The sequence below is a fragment of the Camelus ferus genome, chromosome 33 (genome assembly GCF_009834535.1).
Source record: "Camelus ferus isolate YT-003-E chromosome 33, BCGSAC_Cfer_1.0, whole genome shotgun sequence".
Taxonomy (NCBI): domain Eukaryota; kingdom Metazoa; phylum Chordata; class Mammalia; order Artiodactyla; family Camelidae; genus Camelus; species Camelus ferus.
In genome coordinates, this window is record NC_045728.1 from 6,648,287 (window position 1) to 6,667,235 (window position 18,949).

Sequence of the window (18,949 nt, forward strand, 5' to 3'; positions counted from 1 at the left end):
CAATCCCATCAGTTATTTAAAATAATGCTATTTTTAGCTTGCTTTGTCAGAGTTCTGTCACTCCTGTGGAGCTTTTGGTCTTTCCTGAAGTGTGTCCTTACCTTTTTCATATCACTGAATCAACAGAATGTCTTCATGTCATCTGGAGCAGACCAGAGTTAACAATGTTTTCCTCTTGAAAATATTCTCCTCAGAACCTACCTTTCCAAGTGTGCTGCACAGCACTCTTACTAGGATTCCTCAAAGCACTTCTGATTCCACTATTTCATGGTGTTTGGCTGTTTTACTCAGTCATGTAATTCTTGGATTTATTTCTCACCTTGATAGATTTTCCAAGTAACTTTTTCAGAAAAACTGAAGTGGAAAGCAAACAATGCTTTTATTTTGTCCTCAACAGCATAGCTAGGTTTAGTTACAGGAACAAAACTGGGACGCATTCATCCCAGACACACACAAGCCCACCTAACAGTACACTGTCAAGGCACTGTAATTTCATCTTCTACTACCCAGAGTTGTCCTTGAGAAGTCTAATACCAATGTGAGTCGCAGTCTCTTTTAGTAACCTATTTTTCTCCGATGTCTTTCCTTAGAGATTCCATTTTGGGGTTCTCTGGCTTTTTTTTTTCCCCCATTGGTTTACGCTTGGCAGGCCCTTTCTATCTGAAAACTCTAAATAATTTTCATCATCAGTCCTGGACATTTTCTGGTTTTATTCTTGTCTCCATGCTTCTGTTCTCATTTTCTGAAACAAACGTTGGATCTGGTTCCTGGATACCTCATGATTCTTAGCTCTTTCCATGTCTTAATCTTTTTGCTCTTTGTTCTGAGAAATTTCCTCAACTTTATGTTTCAGTTCTCTGATTTAGCCCCCTCAGCATCACTTTTGTAAGCCATCTCATTTTATTTCCACAACTGTTTTCATTTCCAAGAACTTTCCCATTCTGTCCCCTTTTCACAACCTGTTTTTTATGGATGCAACAGCTTACCAAGTATCTATGAAAGTAGTTATTAGAATTTTAAGTTTTATTTGTAGAATTACTTAAATTTCCTCCAGGGCCAGGTTACCCAACCTTGAGATCTATGAAAATAGTAGCTATTTCAATACGTAAGTTTGAAAAATGTGATTACTTCTCAGTCTCCTACACTGTACTGTTAGGTCCAAGAGGACAATAATCCTATTTCTGGTTCACCCTTGAATCCCCAGTACCCTACAGAGCCTGATAAAGAAGGCGCTCAAATGATTGTTACATGATTAAGTCATCTGTCCCCCTCACTTTATCCTTTACTGTTTCTATGTACTCACTTAGATCCATCCAGTATATTTTACTGGATGTTTGGCTCTGGTTGTTAAAGAGACCTAACTTACACAATCACCTGAAGTCAGCTTCCTCTTAGCTTCTCTCTATGGGTTGGAATGTAGCATAGGAGGAATGTTGGGATGGTGGTGGGGGGCGGAGGTGACTGCTACAGTCCTCCATCACACCACTGAAGAACTGAGAACCTTTACCAGAGCAATCTCCACGGAGGTAAACACGGAGTGCAGAAGCTGAGTAAGGGAACTACTTCTGTAATCAGAAAATAAGTGGATGGATAATTAACAGTGAACAATTACAGTTGCCCTTTTACTTCCACAGATGTTATCCTTTAAGGTGGTTCACAAACCCCTAACCACTAGTTGCCCTCTTCTGGGCTTATTCCAATTTGTCACAATTTCTTGTAAACTTTATCTTGGCCGTTGCTAAGTGCAGAACAATTAACAAGTCAGGGCACAAGTCTGCCCATTTAAGTTCCCAGCAGACAACATACTCAGGTCTGAAGCATCTACTTTCTAGAGGTGCTATAACGCACAGCTCAGCTCTAGGGCAGGATAAAAGGGTAGTATTTTGAACCATACAGACCTGTCCAAGCTGTGATGTCTGTCCCTGGAAAGAGCTTCTGTGAACATGTTTCCTTAGAGCCTCCTGGCTGCATGACTGAAACTCAAGCTCTCATTTTCACCTTTAGTGATGTGCCCTCCCCGATTTTCAGTTACTCTCAGTCTGCCTTAAACTGCCATTCTGAACTTGACAAAAACAGAGCCGACCCCGCCTTTGGTCCCTATTTCCTAACCCCTCCCCTCAGAGGTCATACCCCAGGAAAAGGCAGAAGTTTACACTGCTTTTGTTTACATTTCATGAGATCAGGAATACCTACAAAAAGAGAGATTTGGTAATCGAGCCTTTGCACAGGCCTGGCCTCTTATTTACACTAATAAAACTTTACAGATTCCTCACTTCTAATAACTTCAACTTCAAGCATTCTCTGTAGCTAGGCACGGTGCTGGATAATTCCACAGGCCTTCATCAACTCAACCTCCCTCACCTTCTAACACTAAGCTAAGATCAGCTTAGCTGGCACAAATAGGAATTTTAGGCAGCAAAGATGTGGCCATTTTAATCTAATTTTAAAAACTTCAGTAACTAATCTTAAATAAGACAATCCTGATCAGTTGCAAGCTGATGAAATACTGAGATCTTCTGCAAACCACTCTCACTACTGCACTGCTCTTCTTGAATGACCAGAGATGTCAGAGTACAGCCAGGACATCTTCAAGTGTCTTTTACAATTTTTTGTTCACAAGCTGGAAACACGTACTTCCAAAATATTCACGACTTTAAAACCTTCTCTATTTCAAACTTGGTTTACATCTCCTAGCAACAATTTCTAAATCCTTATTTTGTCTTCTGCACAGTAAGGGTTTCTGTTAACTGAACGTCTAATCTCTTCCCCAGTGAGAATGTTCAGGTCGTTGAAGTCTAAAAGGATCTCCCTCCCTTCATAAATACACAGGAGAGATGTACATACAGACTTTAAAACAACTCAATCCCAAATTCTTTCACAAGATGTTGACATGATTATAATCATATAACCCAAACTTCCTCGGGGAAACTTTTTCAGAACTAAATCTTCCAAATTATTGCAAGACAAAATCTTGTGTTCCATGAATATATTTCTTGAAGTGATGATCTTTAAATTCAACCATTACACTCCTGTGGGAAACCAGCTCACATCTGTGACATATTAAAACCATACAAGTGTTTTGAGGCCTGTCCCCTCCCCCTATATTTAGTCTCTTTAAAATGACAGGAAAACATCAAGCAATCACAGATGTAATGGGTTTAATAAGTTTACTCCTTCAGTTCCTATTTGCAGCACCCAATATTCCTTTGAAACACCAGACAGACCCAGCAGTGGCCAACAGTGAAGTTCAGACCTCCAGAGGTTACAAGTTCAGCTTCTCTGAGCTTTCTGTGTTGCAGTGGCACTTGTCCAAAACTGGTACCACCCTACAGTTGGGGAACTTTAAAGGTACCAGTGAAAAACAGCTTTTTCCCCTTCAAGGGGAAGAAAGAAAAATCACTCCTCAAAACCCCGCAGATCTGGCTGCGAGGTCCTTCCGCCTGTCCCATCTCTTCAGACTTGTTTTTTTGCAGTGGAGCAAGAGACCAAAATCTAACCTGAGTTACAAGAAACAAGACAGTGATGGCTATAAAGGGAGTGGCCAGGAGCAATAGATTCTCCTTTACCCCCCACATCCAATATATGTGCTTCACAGAAAAACAAAAATAACAGATCCACAAAATACAACAGCTAGAATTACAAAAATCCATTCATCCCAGGGTGGTGGGTGGAAGGCAGGAAGTGGGAGGGTAAATGGCACAGGGAGAAAAAGTATTCAAACCAGTCCAGGCACGGGGGGCTGGCAAATGCTAGAAAAGAGCTGCAGAAAAACCTGTGGTCCTTTCAGACTCACCGGTGTTTAAAATCCATACTGGTGTCAGGAAGTTTCTGCCTTACGTGCACCAGAGACAAAAATCAGGGTTCCTCAGAGAGAAGGGAATGTGCACAGGGCCCTTGGCAGAGTGGGTCCTGCCTTCCCTGGCGGGGGAGGTGAACACGGAGAGGAGCTGCCACAGCGTCCTTGCAATCCCCCCCATCCCCTCTGGATGGCAGGCGACTCAGTGGCCCGCAGCAGCCTTCAGTTTGGCAGGAGATGGGTGCGGCGAGGGGAACTTCTCGGCAGAAGTTGAGCTACTCAGGGCAGACTGAAGGTAGACCGTCTTGTGGAAGAGTCTGTTGCTTAAAAAAACCACCAAGGAGAAGAGGCGCAACTGGAAAAGGCTAAAAGGCAAAAGAGGTCAAATTTGTTAGAGCCCCTAGTTGATCAAAATTGTTTTCATTATTTGATAATTTTTTTGACTACATTCAATTTAAAATGACAGGGGAAAATAAGACAATTGAAATTTGATCAAGCAGGTGCAGATATTAGACACAGGGGTTAAACAGGCAGCAAGGCAGCAACTAAAGAACACACTGGGGTGGGGGGTACAGCTCAGTGGCAGACTGCCTGCTTAGCATGCATGAGGTCCTGGGTTCAACCCCCAGAACTCCAGTAAAACAAATTTTTTTATTTTAAATGCACTGGGTCTGGTCACTGACATGAGTACAGTGGAATCACCATTTGCCAGGACTTAGAGGAAATAAAGTTCTACTTTAGCTTTAATTCTGATTCAATAAAGTGCTTTCCTAGGGTACAAAATTCAAGCTATGTCTTAAGATATCATATGCTGTGTGTATTTCATTTTCAAGCATTTCAAGAGAAAGTCAGTTACACTTAGACACACACTGAGCATTACTGGACAGCAAGAGCATTCAGGAACCCAAACAGATCTGAAGTTTCTTATATGTGTATCCTCACTGACTTAACCAAAATTGATCAAAAGACTGGGTTTCTCTTTGAAGTGATACAACTTTGAGTGCTAATATTGCTAGAGTCATTTTAACATACTCTGTTTTACTATCATTATCAATAAACTCATGTCCAATCATATGGCTCACTATTTTTAAAAAGTTGGCCATTCTTACAAAAATGAACCTAACTACAGGTTGTATATAAATGCCTTATTCAGAGAATTGCTACATTTTAAGAATATGTATAATAGCATCAATTTTTGAAAATTTATTTGCACCTATGCATGGGGAAAATTAGGGGGTATAGCCCAGAAGTGTTTCCCTCCTTAAACTGTATGTTAATGTTTTCCTGCAATGTAAGGTTATTTAAAAAAAAAAAGAACCCTCAGTAAAACTGTCTCACACTCACATAATTGTGATACCACAGCCCCAATCCTTTAGACAGAAAAAACTACACTTTAGCTAATACTGGCTAATACTTACTACGCTTTGCCAGGAGTCTTTGCTTCATTGGCGCTGATAATGAATAAAGGAAAGAGGATAGAGAAGAGGCAGCCACTGTTTAAAAAAAGAAAAAGAAATAATTAGTCACCTTCATAGTAGCCATGACTCTGAAGGTATTAGAAGCCCAAAGTTCTTTGCCTCCAGTGCTGATATCATGACTTATGGACCCTTAATATAGCAAAGACATCTTTTCCCAACAATGACAACAAAAGGATTTTTCTAAGCACTGGCTATGTTTAACACTGTTCTAGGAAGCAACATAGAAGAATATGGCTTCTAGGATTACGCAGGCTGTATTTTAATGCTAACTGACAAACGCCTACAGCTTTCTGGCAAGGAGAAAAATCCTTACAGACCACCTGACAGCCAAGTAAGAATGTGGAAGGCCTGGCAGAGAACCAGGCACACAAAAGGTGCTCCCTACCCTGAGTGTTCTTCCTAGTTCCCTTCAAGTCCCAACAGTCCAATTACCTGACGATGTAGGAGGACTGCATTGCTGTGAGGAAAGCCAAGGGCAGACCAAAGCCAAAGTAGTAAGGCCAGTTCCTTTCTATGTTTGACAACCGCTGGTGCATTTCAATTCCTAAAACAAGGAGCCAATACAGTTAGGCTGCATATTTCCGCTTAGTCAAATGACTAAATGTGGTAGACAACTTATTTGAAGTTTATGTTTTAGGTACAGATCTGCCATTCAGGAAACAGCCAAAACATATAAATTAAAATTGTCTAAATCTGATAAAGCTTCTCTGCAAAGTGTTTACAATTCAATAACCACAATTTCAAAGCTGGCAGGCTAAGGGAGTTCTGAATTACAACACCAGCATCCTTTGTCAGGATTAGTCTTGAACAAAGCAAAGCCTCAAAAGGTAGCCATCCTCTAGAAATCAGTTAACCCCTTTCAACCATCCACACCCAGACAAATATGCCAAGGACTTTCAAAATATCACCAAGATAATCTGAGTGCACCAACGTCAAATTCATTTCTCTAATTCAGAATAACTCGTGCTCATTTGCGCCATCTTATGGCTGTCAGAGCTACATCGCATTAAGCACCGTAAGGGTAATGCCATGTTGCTATACGCCCCAGCATCAAAGTTAAGGGTAAAACCCCCTAAGCCAAAGGTAGGTTCCCTTCTGCCAAAAAGGCTGCTTCATTCCAAAGGCGGTCTGCCAAGAACCTAAGTTGAAGAATTTAAGAAGTCTGCTTAGCAGCAGCATTTCCAAACTGGGCCTCCAAGCTCTGAGTTCCGTTAGACAGGCTTACCTTTATTGAACCAACGATATTCGAAGCAGTATAGTGAGTAGAGAAGAGACATATGCAGGAGACTAACCAGCTGACCGACAAGATGGATGGGAAAGAGACTCACAAACATCCCCTGGGGAACAAGTATGGAAAATCTTAATTCCAAAGCTCCGGAGACCTCACGCTATTCACCTGCCACTCTGCACCATCACTCTCTGCCCAGATAGCCTGGTCGTTGCTCCTCAAGGTTCTAAATCGCAGGAGAGTGGAGAATGCCCAGGGTGGCAGGGAAGAGCGTTTCTTATCATTTCATGATTTTAAAAGTCTCTAGTTGTTTCTGTGAAAAAAAATGATTTAAAAATCAACACATCCCATAAACGTATCTGCTCAGTATAAATGCAACACTGTCTTGGTGAAGCTCCCTCTAGTGACTCTTCTTTGAATCTGCCCATGTGTCCCGAAGGCCAGTCTCACCTGGAGGAGGAAAAGAGCCTGCAGCAAAAGGTTGAAGAGCATGTCAGCAATGATTTTGCTGACACTAGGGAATGGGTGAGGCTTCCTCCCTGACACCTCGAATGCCAGATCAGCTATGTCCTGCAAGAGAGAAAGCAGCTCACCAGAACGTGAAGCAAGCAGCCTCAACACCCACCCCCAAAGCTAAGGCGCTGATCTGCCAGGAGACCTGCCGGGCGAGGGGAGCCCCTGGATGTGTGGCCACAAGATGCTGCGGCAACCTGAGAGAGAGTCCGTTTTACAGGAGCACAAAGGTCACCCACGGGCTGCTGGACCAAGGAAAGTCAAGGCTGTGAAATCGCTCCTTACATGGCCACCAACTTCATACACTGAAATCTGCCACCTGATGACTCATCACGCAGTAAAACCCAGACCCCGTGCTGCCCTGGACCTACCTGAAACCAAATCGCGTTCACAACTTTGCTAAGCACAAACAGGGGGAGCACCCAAAGAGCGCTGAAAATTGACGTGAGGAGGAACTCCAGCCATGACCAAACATCCCCATGGAGTGATGGGTCACCTAAGGAAGGGGAAAGAGGCTGTTGGTTTAACTGGAGAAGTGGAAAACCAGAAGACCAAAGACGCAATCCCTCGCTGGTGACTATTCTTTCCCCCTCCACACACAGACACCTTTGCTTCTTGCCAGCACATAACTGCACCTATTTCAGGTGATCTTATTCTTCATAGACACACCCAACTGTGGCCACAACTCCAGTTCAGAGTAGCCATACATATGTGCTGCTTACCTTGAGACAAACCTGCTTACCTGGTGGTGACTGAGATGTCAGTGATTAAAAAACAGTACACTGTACGCAGGAAGCCACCCAGGTTTAAGTCCCAGCTCTGCTACTTCCTAATGGTTTAAGCTTGGTAACTAATTTCCATTTCCTCATCTATAAAATGGTATCTATAACAATACCCACTTAAAGGGTTGTTGAGAGATCTGAGTTAAAGACATCTAAAGCTCCCAGTACAGAGGAAGTGTTCAATAAACTGAGGGAGACAGGGAAACACCTCCCCCCTCCATCCCAGGCAGACAGCATGGAGCAATGTACAGACTTACCAATAATTTGGGCTGTTACTGACTGAAGCACAGGAATAAACACTCGATAAAACAAGAGGAGGCTCAACTAAAGGAGGGAAGCAATAAGGTAAACGTTAAAAGCCCTTCTTTACAACAACAGTTCCATTTTAAGCTGCTAAATTTGTGCTAATTTGTTACACAGTAATAGAAAAACAATGTGTTTCCCCATTGAAAAAATAAACAAATAAAACAAGAGTTCCAAGTTTCAGTGTAATTAGTTTCCAGATAGAAGTGCCTTTTATAAATTAGGAGGCCTGAAGAGGCACCAAAATTCTATTTCCCCGTCCTCCACCTGAGAGGTACAAACGTGACACTGCCTATGAAAACAGTAAAGCTTCGGGGGCACAGATGAGCAGTTCAATCAGTATTCAGGCCAAAATAGAGGCATATACTAAGTTCATAGTAACATTTTATTAATTAAAGTTAACACCTAAAAACATCTGTGAAATGTTTAGATTAACAAGTTGAATTACACTCCATTCCAGGTCAAAGAAAATATTTAACTACCTGTTCTTCAAAGTACTCAAATTTCAATTAAGCCTGCGTTGGTTCTCAGTTAATTGCAGGCAACCTTCCAGTATCGGTTTCAATGGTAATCAATTCTAATACACTGCTATGACCAGAGGCAGGGAGAACCTTGGCCATCTGCCCTTCCCCTCTGAGCCCCCATAGTTGCTTTTGGCCAAAATGTCCAGACAGTATCAACAGAAATTGTTACCTAACATGTTAAACTTGTGAATGAATCATTTAAGAAAAAGGTGTATATATTCAGGCTTATCCCTGACATTTACAGCCAAGTATTCTCTGAGTGGGGATAAAATCACTGCAGGAGCACAGAATCCTGAGTTATGGTCTTAAGCCCAGATATCAGCAGGTAAAAGCTACTTGTCTCAGTTCAAGAAGACAGTTGAGAACCATTAACATGGCAACTATTTGAAGACGCTTATAAGGCACCTGGAATTTGAGGAAAAAACTTACCCAGAATACTCCACCATTCCAAGCGCAGCACTGAAAAATTCTACTAACAATACGCGGTTCACTGGAAAAGACCACATGTATTTAGCTTAAAAAAGGCATAGAGGCTATTTCCGTACTGTTATTCAGTAGCTCTCCTTTTTGTCTTTTGTTGGCACCACATTATTTTTCCAGCAGTTATTTTTCTCCCAATGTTCTCTCCTAATGTCAATGAGAAAAGGCTAAAAATATTTTAAGAGAAGCAATTTTTCTTAAAAAGAAAAAAAATATATTTTCCAAAATCCAAGATTGGTGAAGATTAAAAGAGGATGTCTGAGGTTCTTCCTTCAAATAAAATCCACACAGATATTCCTACAAGTATCCACCAATCCATTCTGATTTTTTTAAAACACCATATTTTGAACAAGGATTTCTCCCAGACCTGAGTTTAATTCAATGTCCAGGGGTGGGGGGGCTGTGCCCATAACATTTTGGGGGGGAGAAAGTACAAACAACAAATAATGGGGTACTAAAATGCCAAGGAACTATGTAGAGTCTGAATTCTATACTAAGGATCAATCACTTGCTAAAATGCTCCCTGGGAGGTCAGACACCCTCTGACAGCAGCCTCCACTCCTTACCTCTCTTGCTTCCTCTCTATACTCTGCGCTCTCCTCTGAGCCAGGACACTGCTTGCCCTCCTTCGACGCTGCTCCTCCCTCTTTTGCTGAATTCGAGCATCTAGCTTTGAGATGGTACAAATTCCCCAGATGGAGTCTTTGATCCCCTAGAAACAAGAACGTTATTTTTAAAGAAGATGACTGTGGATCAGAAAGCTTTCCAAAGTGACATAAAGTGAAATAACAGTGGAAATCATTGTACTTAGTTTGCTACATGGCTTAAGAGAGCCTTGATTTTTTTTTTTTTAAATAATTCCCAGTTTACAGGAGAGCTGCAAGAATGAAGAACTTCCTAATACCCTTTCTCCAGATTCATCAGATTTTATGCCACATTATTTATTATTATTCATATATACACATTTTCCAAATCACTTGAGTGGATTGCTGTGTCTCTTTACTTTTAATTCCTCAGTGTGTATTTCCTAAAAGTAATAATATTCTTTTATATAGCCACAAGATAGTTACCTATTCAAGAAAATACTGAAATAGTTTAATTGGCAGTTCAAATTCCAATTTCTCCATGTGTCCCAGGAATGTCCTCTACAGCATTTTTACCCCTCAAGTATCAGAAATCAGTTCAGAATCAGATGTTGCATTTAGCTGTCATCTCTTTAAAAGTCTCCTTTATTCAGGAACAGCTCTTTAGCTCGTCATCTTATGCAAAGCACACAGGCCAGTTATTTTATGGCGTGTCCTCAATTTAGTTTGTTTCCTCCTGCTCAGAACCCAGGTCCCACATTTTTGGCAGGAGTATCACATAAGTGATGCTGTGCTCTTCCGGGTATTACATCCAGAAGCACACGATGTCTGTCTGCCCTTTGTGATGTCAATTTTGCATATTCAGTCAGTTTTGCACATTCATCAAGGTGTCATCCAGCTCCACTGGATGGCTGCAAATTTTTCTCCTTGCAACTAGTAAGTAAACTGTAGGCAGACATTTCTGAGATCAGGCGAATATCCTGCTCATCAAGTTCCCTCCCTCAGATTTAGCTTGATTGACAATTCTTGTCCAAATCTTGAATAACATGGTTGCAAAACAGTGGCTTTCCAATCCCTCCAACACTTATCCATACTGTAAAGCCAAATTACTGCCCTCCCCTGTACTCTTCCAATATCAATTGAATGCCTACAGTATGATCTATATCCTGTACTAAAGTAGCAATATAAGGATAAATTAAACACTGGTCTCTAGAAAGGACCAGGGCTGGACCAAGCCTGGAGAAAGACACAAAGAAATAATTACTGTAAAATTGTGAAAAGGATAAGAGCAAGCCACACAAGACACAAACAACATGATAGCGTAGCTGGAGGAGAATGTCTTTAAACAACGTACGGTGGGGGAGAGGGTTAAGTCTTAAATCAGCGATGGAGGCACTTGCCAATAAATGGAAGAGCCCCAACTGCAGAAAAGTTACTGTCATTACTACAAACATCAGAGCTGCCCGCCACCCAGGTCAAAGAGCTGCACTTGCTCATCCACCCACTCCCACATTGGGCATCTTCAATGAACTAGACACCAGCCATACAAAACTGCTCAACAAACTATAACTTAGCAGGAAAAGTACACAAGTAAACCAAAAAAAAAAAAAAAAAGTGCAGTTTAGTAAATGCCACAACAGATTTATGTCCAAAGTAGAGGGGGAAGGACTGGTGTATTCAACTTCATAAAGAAGTGGAAAAAGGCACTCTAGAAGCAATGGCCAACCTGGACTAAAGAATGGCATTTTCCCCTATTATGAGGGGAAAAAAATTTTAGAGAAAACTGCCAGGATACAGAGAAATGGACAAGTTTATGAACTACCACTGACAAGGGCATAAACTGGCAGTGTGCACCTGATCTTTTATCTATGAGTGATGTTTAATGTTATTTTGCTTTTTAACTCCTAAGTCATCCACAAATAGTTTAAATATTTAAGATAGCCAAGTTCAAATGGCCGAGGGCCTAGGATGTGCTAGAATGATGACAAGAACCCCGCCTCTAAGATACTTAGTCCAGAGGGGCAGACAAACACATGAAGTGGACTCTGGAATACTAACCCAGGGCTGAAATTTTACCACAGAAGACAAGGGCGTAAGGTATTAAAAGTAGATCACACTGCATGAATTCTCTTCGGCTCTTCTAAAATATTCCTTTAATTCCCCTTCTTTACTCAAAGGTAATAAACTTTTAAACACGCCCACTGGGGAACACTGCCACTCCCCATCAGAGCTGGCCTCTCTCCTGCTCCCAGGGACACAGCTACAGGTGCTACACCCAGGGCATTAGAACTCAGACATCCTCTATAAGGGAATTTTATGCTACTGATCATTTGGGTGATTGGTCGTCCACAGATCTTTATGGGACGTTTTCCTAGAGTATCATCAACTGCAGAAAAAGGCAGGTTCTACAATGTAGAATCCAAACTAAGAAGATTAGGTATTAGTACTGTACCAGTGTTCACTGCTTGGTTTTGTTCAATGTGCCATGGTTACCAAGATGCTAACGTTAGGAGAACCTGGTGAAGGATACAGGGGAGCTCTGTACGATCTTACAACTTTTCTGTTAGTGTAAAATTATTCCAAAATAAACTTTAAATAAAAAACAAGGTCTGGGGCCAAGCTGACCAGGGTTCCAAAACTAGAGACACTCACTAGACAGGACTCCCAAGCTTCTGCAAGATGAAGGATAACACCTCTCTTGAGTACTGTGAATTAGAATGAAAACCTGTATGTAAAAAAACCAACAAATGTAATAAACATTCCAAAACTACCTAAAGGATTTCCTAGTCAGTTCCTGCAGCAAAAGGGTCAAGGGAAGACCTGATGTACTCACCCTGGCAAGGTCCTGCAGAAAGGTTTTGACACTGTCAGCCATCTCTTCACCACCCAAACTACCAACTACACAGAGAGAGACGCGTCCCCCAGTCTTTCATCATGAAGGACCTGGAGACAGACGGAGCATAATGGAGGAAAGTATTTATGTTCGAGTTACTTCATGTGTATTTGCACACGATGACATTTTCCACACACTTCTCTAACGGGAGTGCAGTGGCTCCTAGCACTTAGGTAGATGCTAGCAGTGGACAAAGTGAGGTTATACCTGTATCTGCTGAAAAGCCTGAAATCAGTCAAGTTTTTAAATCACTTACCATCATTTCCCTTTCACGTGGGGTAACCGTGCTCATGGACCAGTGGTCTCTTCTCTGGGCCTTGATTTCCCTGACTATCTTCCTACACGTCCCATTTCTGAGACTTTTGAGATGCGTGATAATTACATTTCAACATCCTCTTAAGCAATAGTTGTGCTTGATGTTACTTGAATGAAAATACAAGAGCAACTTGAAAGTTCTAACAAAAATTACTAAATACACACTTCACACACAGGGCCCTTCATCTCATAGATAAGCTTATGGTATGATGTGAAATTTCCCACTACATCCAAATACTTGACCCTGTCTACCAACTTGAAATATATACATATGTGCACAATTTTAACAAGCATGTAAAAAACAATGGATTTTAAACTAGGTCCCAAAAAAGTCAAGTTTGCGTTTATAAATATTCTTTAACACACTACATTTTATTTCTTAGGTGAATGAGCAATCTAGCTTCATAAAATAATTTGAAAGTTCACATGTATAAATATTCTCAAAATACTATACTCTTATGTAATGTCTTTAAAGTGAACGGAAAACCCATTTTCAAAATTTCAGTTAAGAACTTGGGATTCTAAAGTTCTCAAACCTGACTAAGCTGATCTAGGGTATTCTCAATTTAAGAGACGGACCATAATGACAATTTCACAGGCAGCTTGTAGAAACCTCAAACTTCAAAACCTAAGCATGCTTTCCCTAATGATCACTTCACCCAGCTGTACCCTACTGACCCAACTGGACGCCTGCCATCCAGAACAGGAAGAGCAGGGAACAGAGCAGTAGGAAGGCAACCTGCCCAACACTATGTACCATCTGCTCCTTGGATCAAATCCTACACAAGCACTCATTCAGGTAGAGAAGTTTCTAGGGTAAGAAACTTTTAATGCTCCCACTTAAAAATAAACAAAAACCCCTGAATGATAGGATAACTCACTGCCAGATGAACAGTGAATGCTCCGTGACAATACGTGAGACACTAGTTCGTAAACACTACCATGGATTCACTCTTAACTTCCTCATCTAGAAATTAAAGCTATTAAAATTATTCATAGATTTTGAATACAAAGTGCAATAACATGAAAATAAAAGCTTAACTTCTTTTTTTAAATAATTTTTTAAAACTTCAGTTTTATTGTTTTTTTGTTGTTGCTTGGGGTAAGGTAATTAGGATTATTTTTTGTCTTTACTGGAGGTACTGGGGATTGAACCCAGGACCTCATGCATGCTAAGCAGGCACTCTATCAATTGAGCTATACCCTCCCCCCTAAAAGCTTAACTTCTATATAAACATAATCCCACTACAGAAGGAGCTAGTTTGGGAGTTTAAGGAAGCCAATTACTTAGTCTGGATTTCTCACAGGGTGCTGACACAGCTCGAAGCGTGTCAGTTCTAATCCAAGGAGAACAGCTGTGATACTTGAACCATGGCCATCAACACCTGGCTTCTGCAAGTACCCAGTGGCAGACTACCTACTGACCAACAGTGGCCTTTCAAGGACAAGTCACTTCAATTTTCTACGGAGATCCTAGCAGCCTTCCTACAGAAACATTTGGTGAATTATCTGGTTTGACAAAAAGCTGAGGCATGGCGAATAGCAACTGGCCAAAGGTTGAAACCAGAGGCTGAGTCACACGGAGGAAGCCTCCAGTTGAGGTGGAAGGAAACAATAAGAATCTGGTTCACATCATTTCACAGATGGAGGAACCGAGTCTCTGAAGTTAAATGGCTTGCCCAAGATTACAGCAGTGGAAGGCTACATCGAACTTCAAACCCCCAGTGTTCTAAATCCTCAGTCGGGACTTTTCACTCAAGCTCTGCAATGAGGAAGGATTTTTGTTTAACCCGAGCATCCCATGGACAAACTAGTCTCTGTAGATACTGCTGGTCATTAAATTTCTAAACAGTCATGAGAACTTACTAAGCATCTACTGAGGCGCAGTCCTGTACTTTCATTTCTAAGTCAATAAACCCAAGTCCAGAAAGCAGGAGGCTGTCACATCCCACTCCAGGTGTAGAAAAGGTAAGCATCCTCACTTCCCACCGGGCTCCCCGGACTGCTCAGAGCCTCCGAAAGGACCCGACTTCCCCCCTCCCCCCGCCGCCAGCTCCTCGGTAATTCCGACTGGGAGCTGGTCTCCCTCTGCAGCCACAGCCGTGCACGAGGCGCGGAGCACGCTCACCTCCCATCACACGGGGAGCTAAAGATAGCCGCGCCGCACCTGGGCAGAGGCTCGCCCACCGGGGCGGGCTGCGTCCCGCGCCCCGGCCCTGCCCCGCCGCCGCAGCAGCACCTTCCCGCCCGGGGTCCCTCCCGCAGTCCCCGCCCGCATCCCCCAAGCCGGCGCTCGGGCCCTGCTGCCCTCACCGCCCCTGACACCGGGGCCCCTGCCGCGCCCGCTGTGCGCGGCGCCAAGGCCTGGCCCCGCCGAGCTACACCTACCCGGTAGCTTCGCCGCCGCTGCGGCTCCGGCTCCGGGCCGGCCTCTTGCCCAAAGCGGGCCCCTTCGGCTCTTCCGCGCCCCTCTGCGCCCGGCCGCCCGCTCCCGCCGGGGCGCTACCAGGGCCGGAGCCGCTGTGCCCGCACTGGGCATGCCCAGGCCGCACGGGGCCGCTGGGAAGTCGGGCGGGCGCGGAGTCCAGCCGCCGGGGCGGAGGGGGCGGGGCCTCGGTGGCGGGGGGCGGGGCCACGTGGGCGACGGAGCCTGGGAAATGCAGTCAGTCTGTCCGGCGCGCACGCTTTCCGTCGCTTTTGGAGGCTTCTTTCCCCGACCGCGGTCCAGGTGCTGTCCTTCCCCATCCCGTGTCTTGTTCTTTGCCGGCTCCCACTTAATTCCACAGAGTTGCTTGTCCTTCTATTATGAAGCCTAACAGCAGGAGAATAATGAAATGCAGAAGTTATTATAGTCTATTTGGTTGGAGATTTTCTGTAACCAAAGGGTACTAAGAAATGATGGGTTTAAATGAAGCTCACTCAGTGATTAAGAATAAAACGACTACTTCGTACACCCAATCACATCCAGGAACAAGCACAAATAAATGACATTTTAATTGCATTTAAAAAAAATAAAATGACTAAGAATAGGGCAAGTTGCCGTGCAATTTGGGGTCTTTAGGGGTGTCCTCTGACGGCAAAGTGTTGGCTGAGATTAAAAAAAAGATAAAGTAAAAAGAAAGCTTTTCATCTCTCCCCACCAGTCTCTACCAGGGAGACGGCAATTTCTTGACTTCAGACCTAAACCTTTTTCTTCCCTGTGCCCAGTCTTCTGTAACTCTCACTCCCTATTTCTTCTCATCTTTCTGTAACAGCAGGATCCTGTGGGGTCCTTCCTGGTACAAATCCTTTCCGTGTGTGCCCCATTTCTTGTTAGAAGGCTTCATTCAGCCTCCTTGACCTTCCCTGAGGTTCAAAGGGCAAATTCAAAGATGCTAATCAGAGAAGGGAGGGAGTGCGGAGACGAGGGAGGAACACTCAAGAAACAATGGTGCAGCCTTGGGGCAGGGTCCTGGTTGCTCCTCAAATAATATACTTAACAGTATCTTGGAGTTCTTCCGGAGGAACTAAGGCCCCGCCCAGGTGGAGGATGGAAACTTCAGGCTGAGCACAAGATTTCTGGAACACCACCCTGTGTTCACCACCAGCCAATCAGAAGAAAACCACACATCCTGTAGCCCTTACCCCAAATTTTGCCTAAAAATTTCTCCCCAGAAATCATCAGAGAGTTTGGGATTTTTGAGCATGAGCCACCCTTTCTTTTTGCTTGGCCCTGCAATAAATTTTTCTCTGCTCCAAACCCCAACATTTAGGTTTGGCCTCATTCAGTCCATTTGGGAGGAGAGCCAAGACTCTGGATTTCTAACAGGCTCCCAGGTGATCTACAGAAACATTTACCCAGGGCCTGCTAGCTATCTATCTTGGCCAGGTGATTGGAATACATAATGCCTCAACTTGCTTCTCTCCAGTGGGAACACAGACAACATGATAAATGCAATGTGATAGAAACAAAAAGTCTTGAGGAACAATGAAGAGTTAACAAAGAGAAGAAAGAGTGGGAAGGGAATTCTACTCACAGGAAAAAACACAAGCAAAGTTACCCAGCATATTTAGAACACTGTCATTTGTCCAGTATGGCTGGAATAGAATAGGAGGAGAAATGGCAAGAGATAAACTTCCTATTTATTGAGTGCCCTCTATTTGCCAGACTCTTTCCAAATAATAGGATTTAGTCGTAAGCAAGACAGATAAGATGTCTGCTTTAATGGAGTTTACATTCAGGTAAATAGATGGACTAGGATAAAATAGAATAAAATAAGATAATTGTGATAAGTGATTAAAAAGAATAAAACATGGAAAAGTCATAGAGAACAGCTGGTAGGGTGTCTCCCATTGGCTATTTCAAGGGTAGGAAGGGAAGATATGTTTAAGGAGCTGACTTTGTACTGAGATTTGAATACAGAGGGGAAGCCAACCATGTAAAGATCTAGGGTTAGCAGAGGGAAAAATTTAGTATATTTATAAAGTAGAATACTGTATAAATAAAAATGGATTAATCTCATAAATATTACATTAGGCAAAAGGACCCAAACAAGAATATATATTCTGTACAGTTCTATGTATCTAAGGGTAAAAAGCAGGCAAAACTAATCTAGTTGAAAGAAATCATGTTAATGGTTTTATTTATGAAGGAGGGAGGAAAGAGACATGAGGACATTTGAGTTGCTGATAATAGCTATTTATTTATCTGGGTGGTGGTTATATGGATGGGTTAAGTTAGAAAATGTACTGAGCTATGAACTTAGAATTTGTGCTTTTTTTCTGTATATATGTGGTACTTGAAGGCAAAAGTTTTCATTAAGAAAAGTTCGACGGTGAGGGAGAAGAGCTCGGGCATCAGGTAATTAGAACTAAAAGAGCCTTTTTTAAGTTGTGAGAAAATTGAATGTTTTTAATGAGAGGAAAGAACCAGATACAAAGGAAAATTGAGGAAACCAGACAGAGAAGCTAGAGAAAGATTTTTGAAGCGGTTCGAGAGAGAATAACACCAAAAGTTCTTGCGGGGCCTTTCCTGTTTTTTAAGGCAAGGTGGGGGAACTTGTTAGAAATACACAGTCTAAGGATTCACACTGGAGATTTGATTCAGTGTATCAGAGATGGAATCCAGAAGTCTGCGCTTTAAACCAGCTCTCCGGGTGCTTGAGATGCAGGCATTCTTGGACTTATCCTTGACAAACACCACCCTGAGGTAGTGATAGACGCAGAAAGGGCCCAGAAGTGGGGCTCAGAGGATTTTTGTCACAGTTCTCAATTTGCCATTTGACCTTCCGACAGGAAAGTTTCGTGGTTTTGCTTTTTTGTTTTTGTTTGTCTTACTCTGTTTTGTTTAAGTGCCCATTGGTTGTACAGCATAGAAAGCTCTAGGCAAGGTTATTTCACTTCTCCAAGCTTCAGATGCCTCATCTGTAATATTTTTTTTATTTTTTAAAAATGATTTTTAGGAGGGAGGCAATTAGGGATGGTTATTTATTTATTTATTTATTTATTTATTTATTTATTCATTATTATTTATTCATTTGTTTGTTTAACAGAGGTACTGGGGATTGCACCCAAGACTTCATGCATGCATGTAATAGTATTATCTACTGCAGAGTAATTGAGATTCAAATTAAATTATGTAGGAGGGGGAATTCCTCTTTTGGGCAAGATGTAGTAACAGGGACTAGATTTACCTTCCTATAGGAAACAACCACAAAAACCGACAACATACATGAACCAGCAGCTTTCAGAACTTGCACATCAGGCAACAGAGGACAGTGATGCTCCATCTTTCTCTGGGGAGGCGGCAGTACAGAAGCCAAAACCCAGGTAGAACCCAGCAGTCCCCCTGAGTTTAGCAGATGGAGTTGGGATTCCTGGAGGACAAATGTGGCTGGAGTTCACTAGAGAAACGAGTACAGAGAGGTGGGTAGAGGCTCAATCTGTAGAGAGGCATCCTCGCGTGTTCCGCTAAGTACACATCAGTGCATGTACGTGAGGAAGCCACTTGAATTTGAAGAAGAGTCACCCAAAAGGCTTAGAGGAAATAATCCCTGAACCTCACAAAGAGCTAG

General features: G+C 42.6%; 1 protein-coding gene across 1 annotated transcript; it reads right to left on the bottom strand.

The window, feature by feature from the left end:
* Positions 1-2,971: 2,971 nt before the first annotated feature.
* On the bottom strand, positions 2,972-15,457 carry EI24 (EI24 autophagy associated transmembrane protein). Its single transcript, XM_032472329.1, has 11 exons — positions 15,285-15,457; positions 12,522-12,631; positions 9,671-9,816; positions 9,054-9,114; positions 8,055-8,121; positions 7,387-7,511; positions 6,953-7,072; positions 6,500-6,611; positions 5,707-5,818; positions 5,215-5,289; positions 2,972-4,161 (listed from the first exon to the last, which is right to left on the bottom strand). Exons 2-11 carry the CDS (start codon positions 12,561-12,563, stop codon positions 3,999-4,001), a joined length of 1,023 nt encoding a protein of 340 aa, XP_032328220.1. The 5' UTR covers positions 12,564-12,631; positions 15,285-15,457; the 3' UTR covers positions 2,972-3,998.
* Between the last annotated feature and the right edge of the window lie 3,492 nt (positions 15,458-18,949).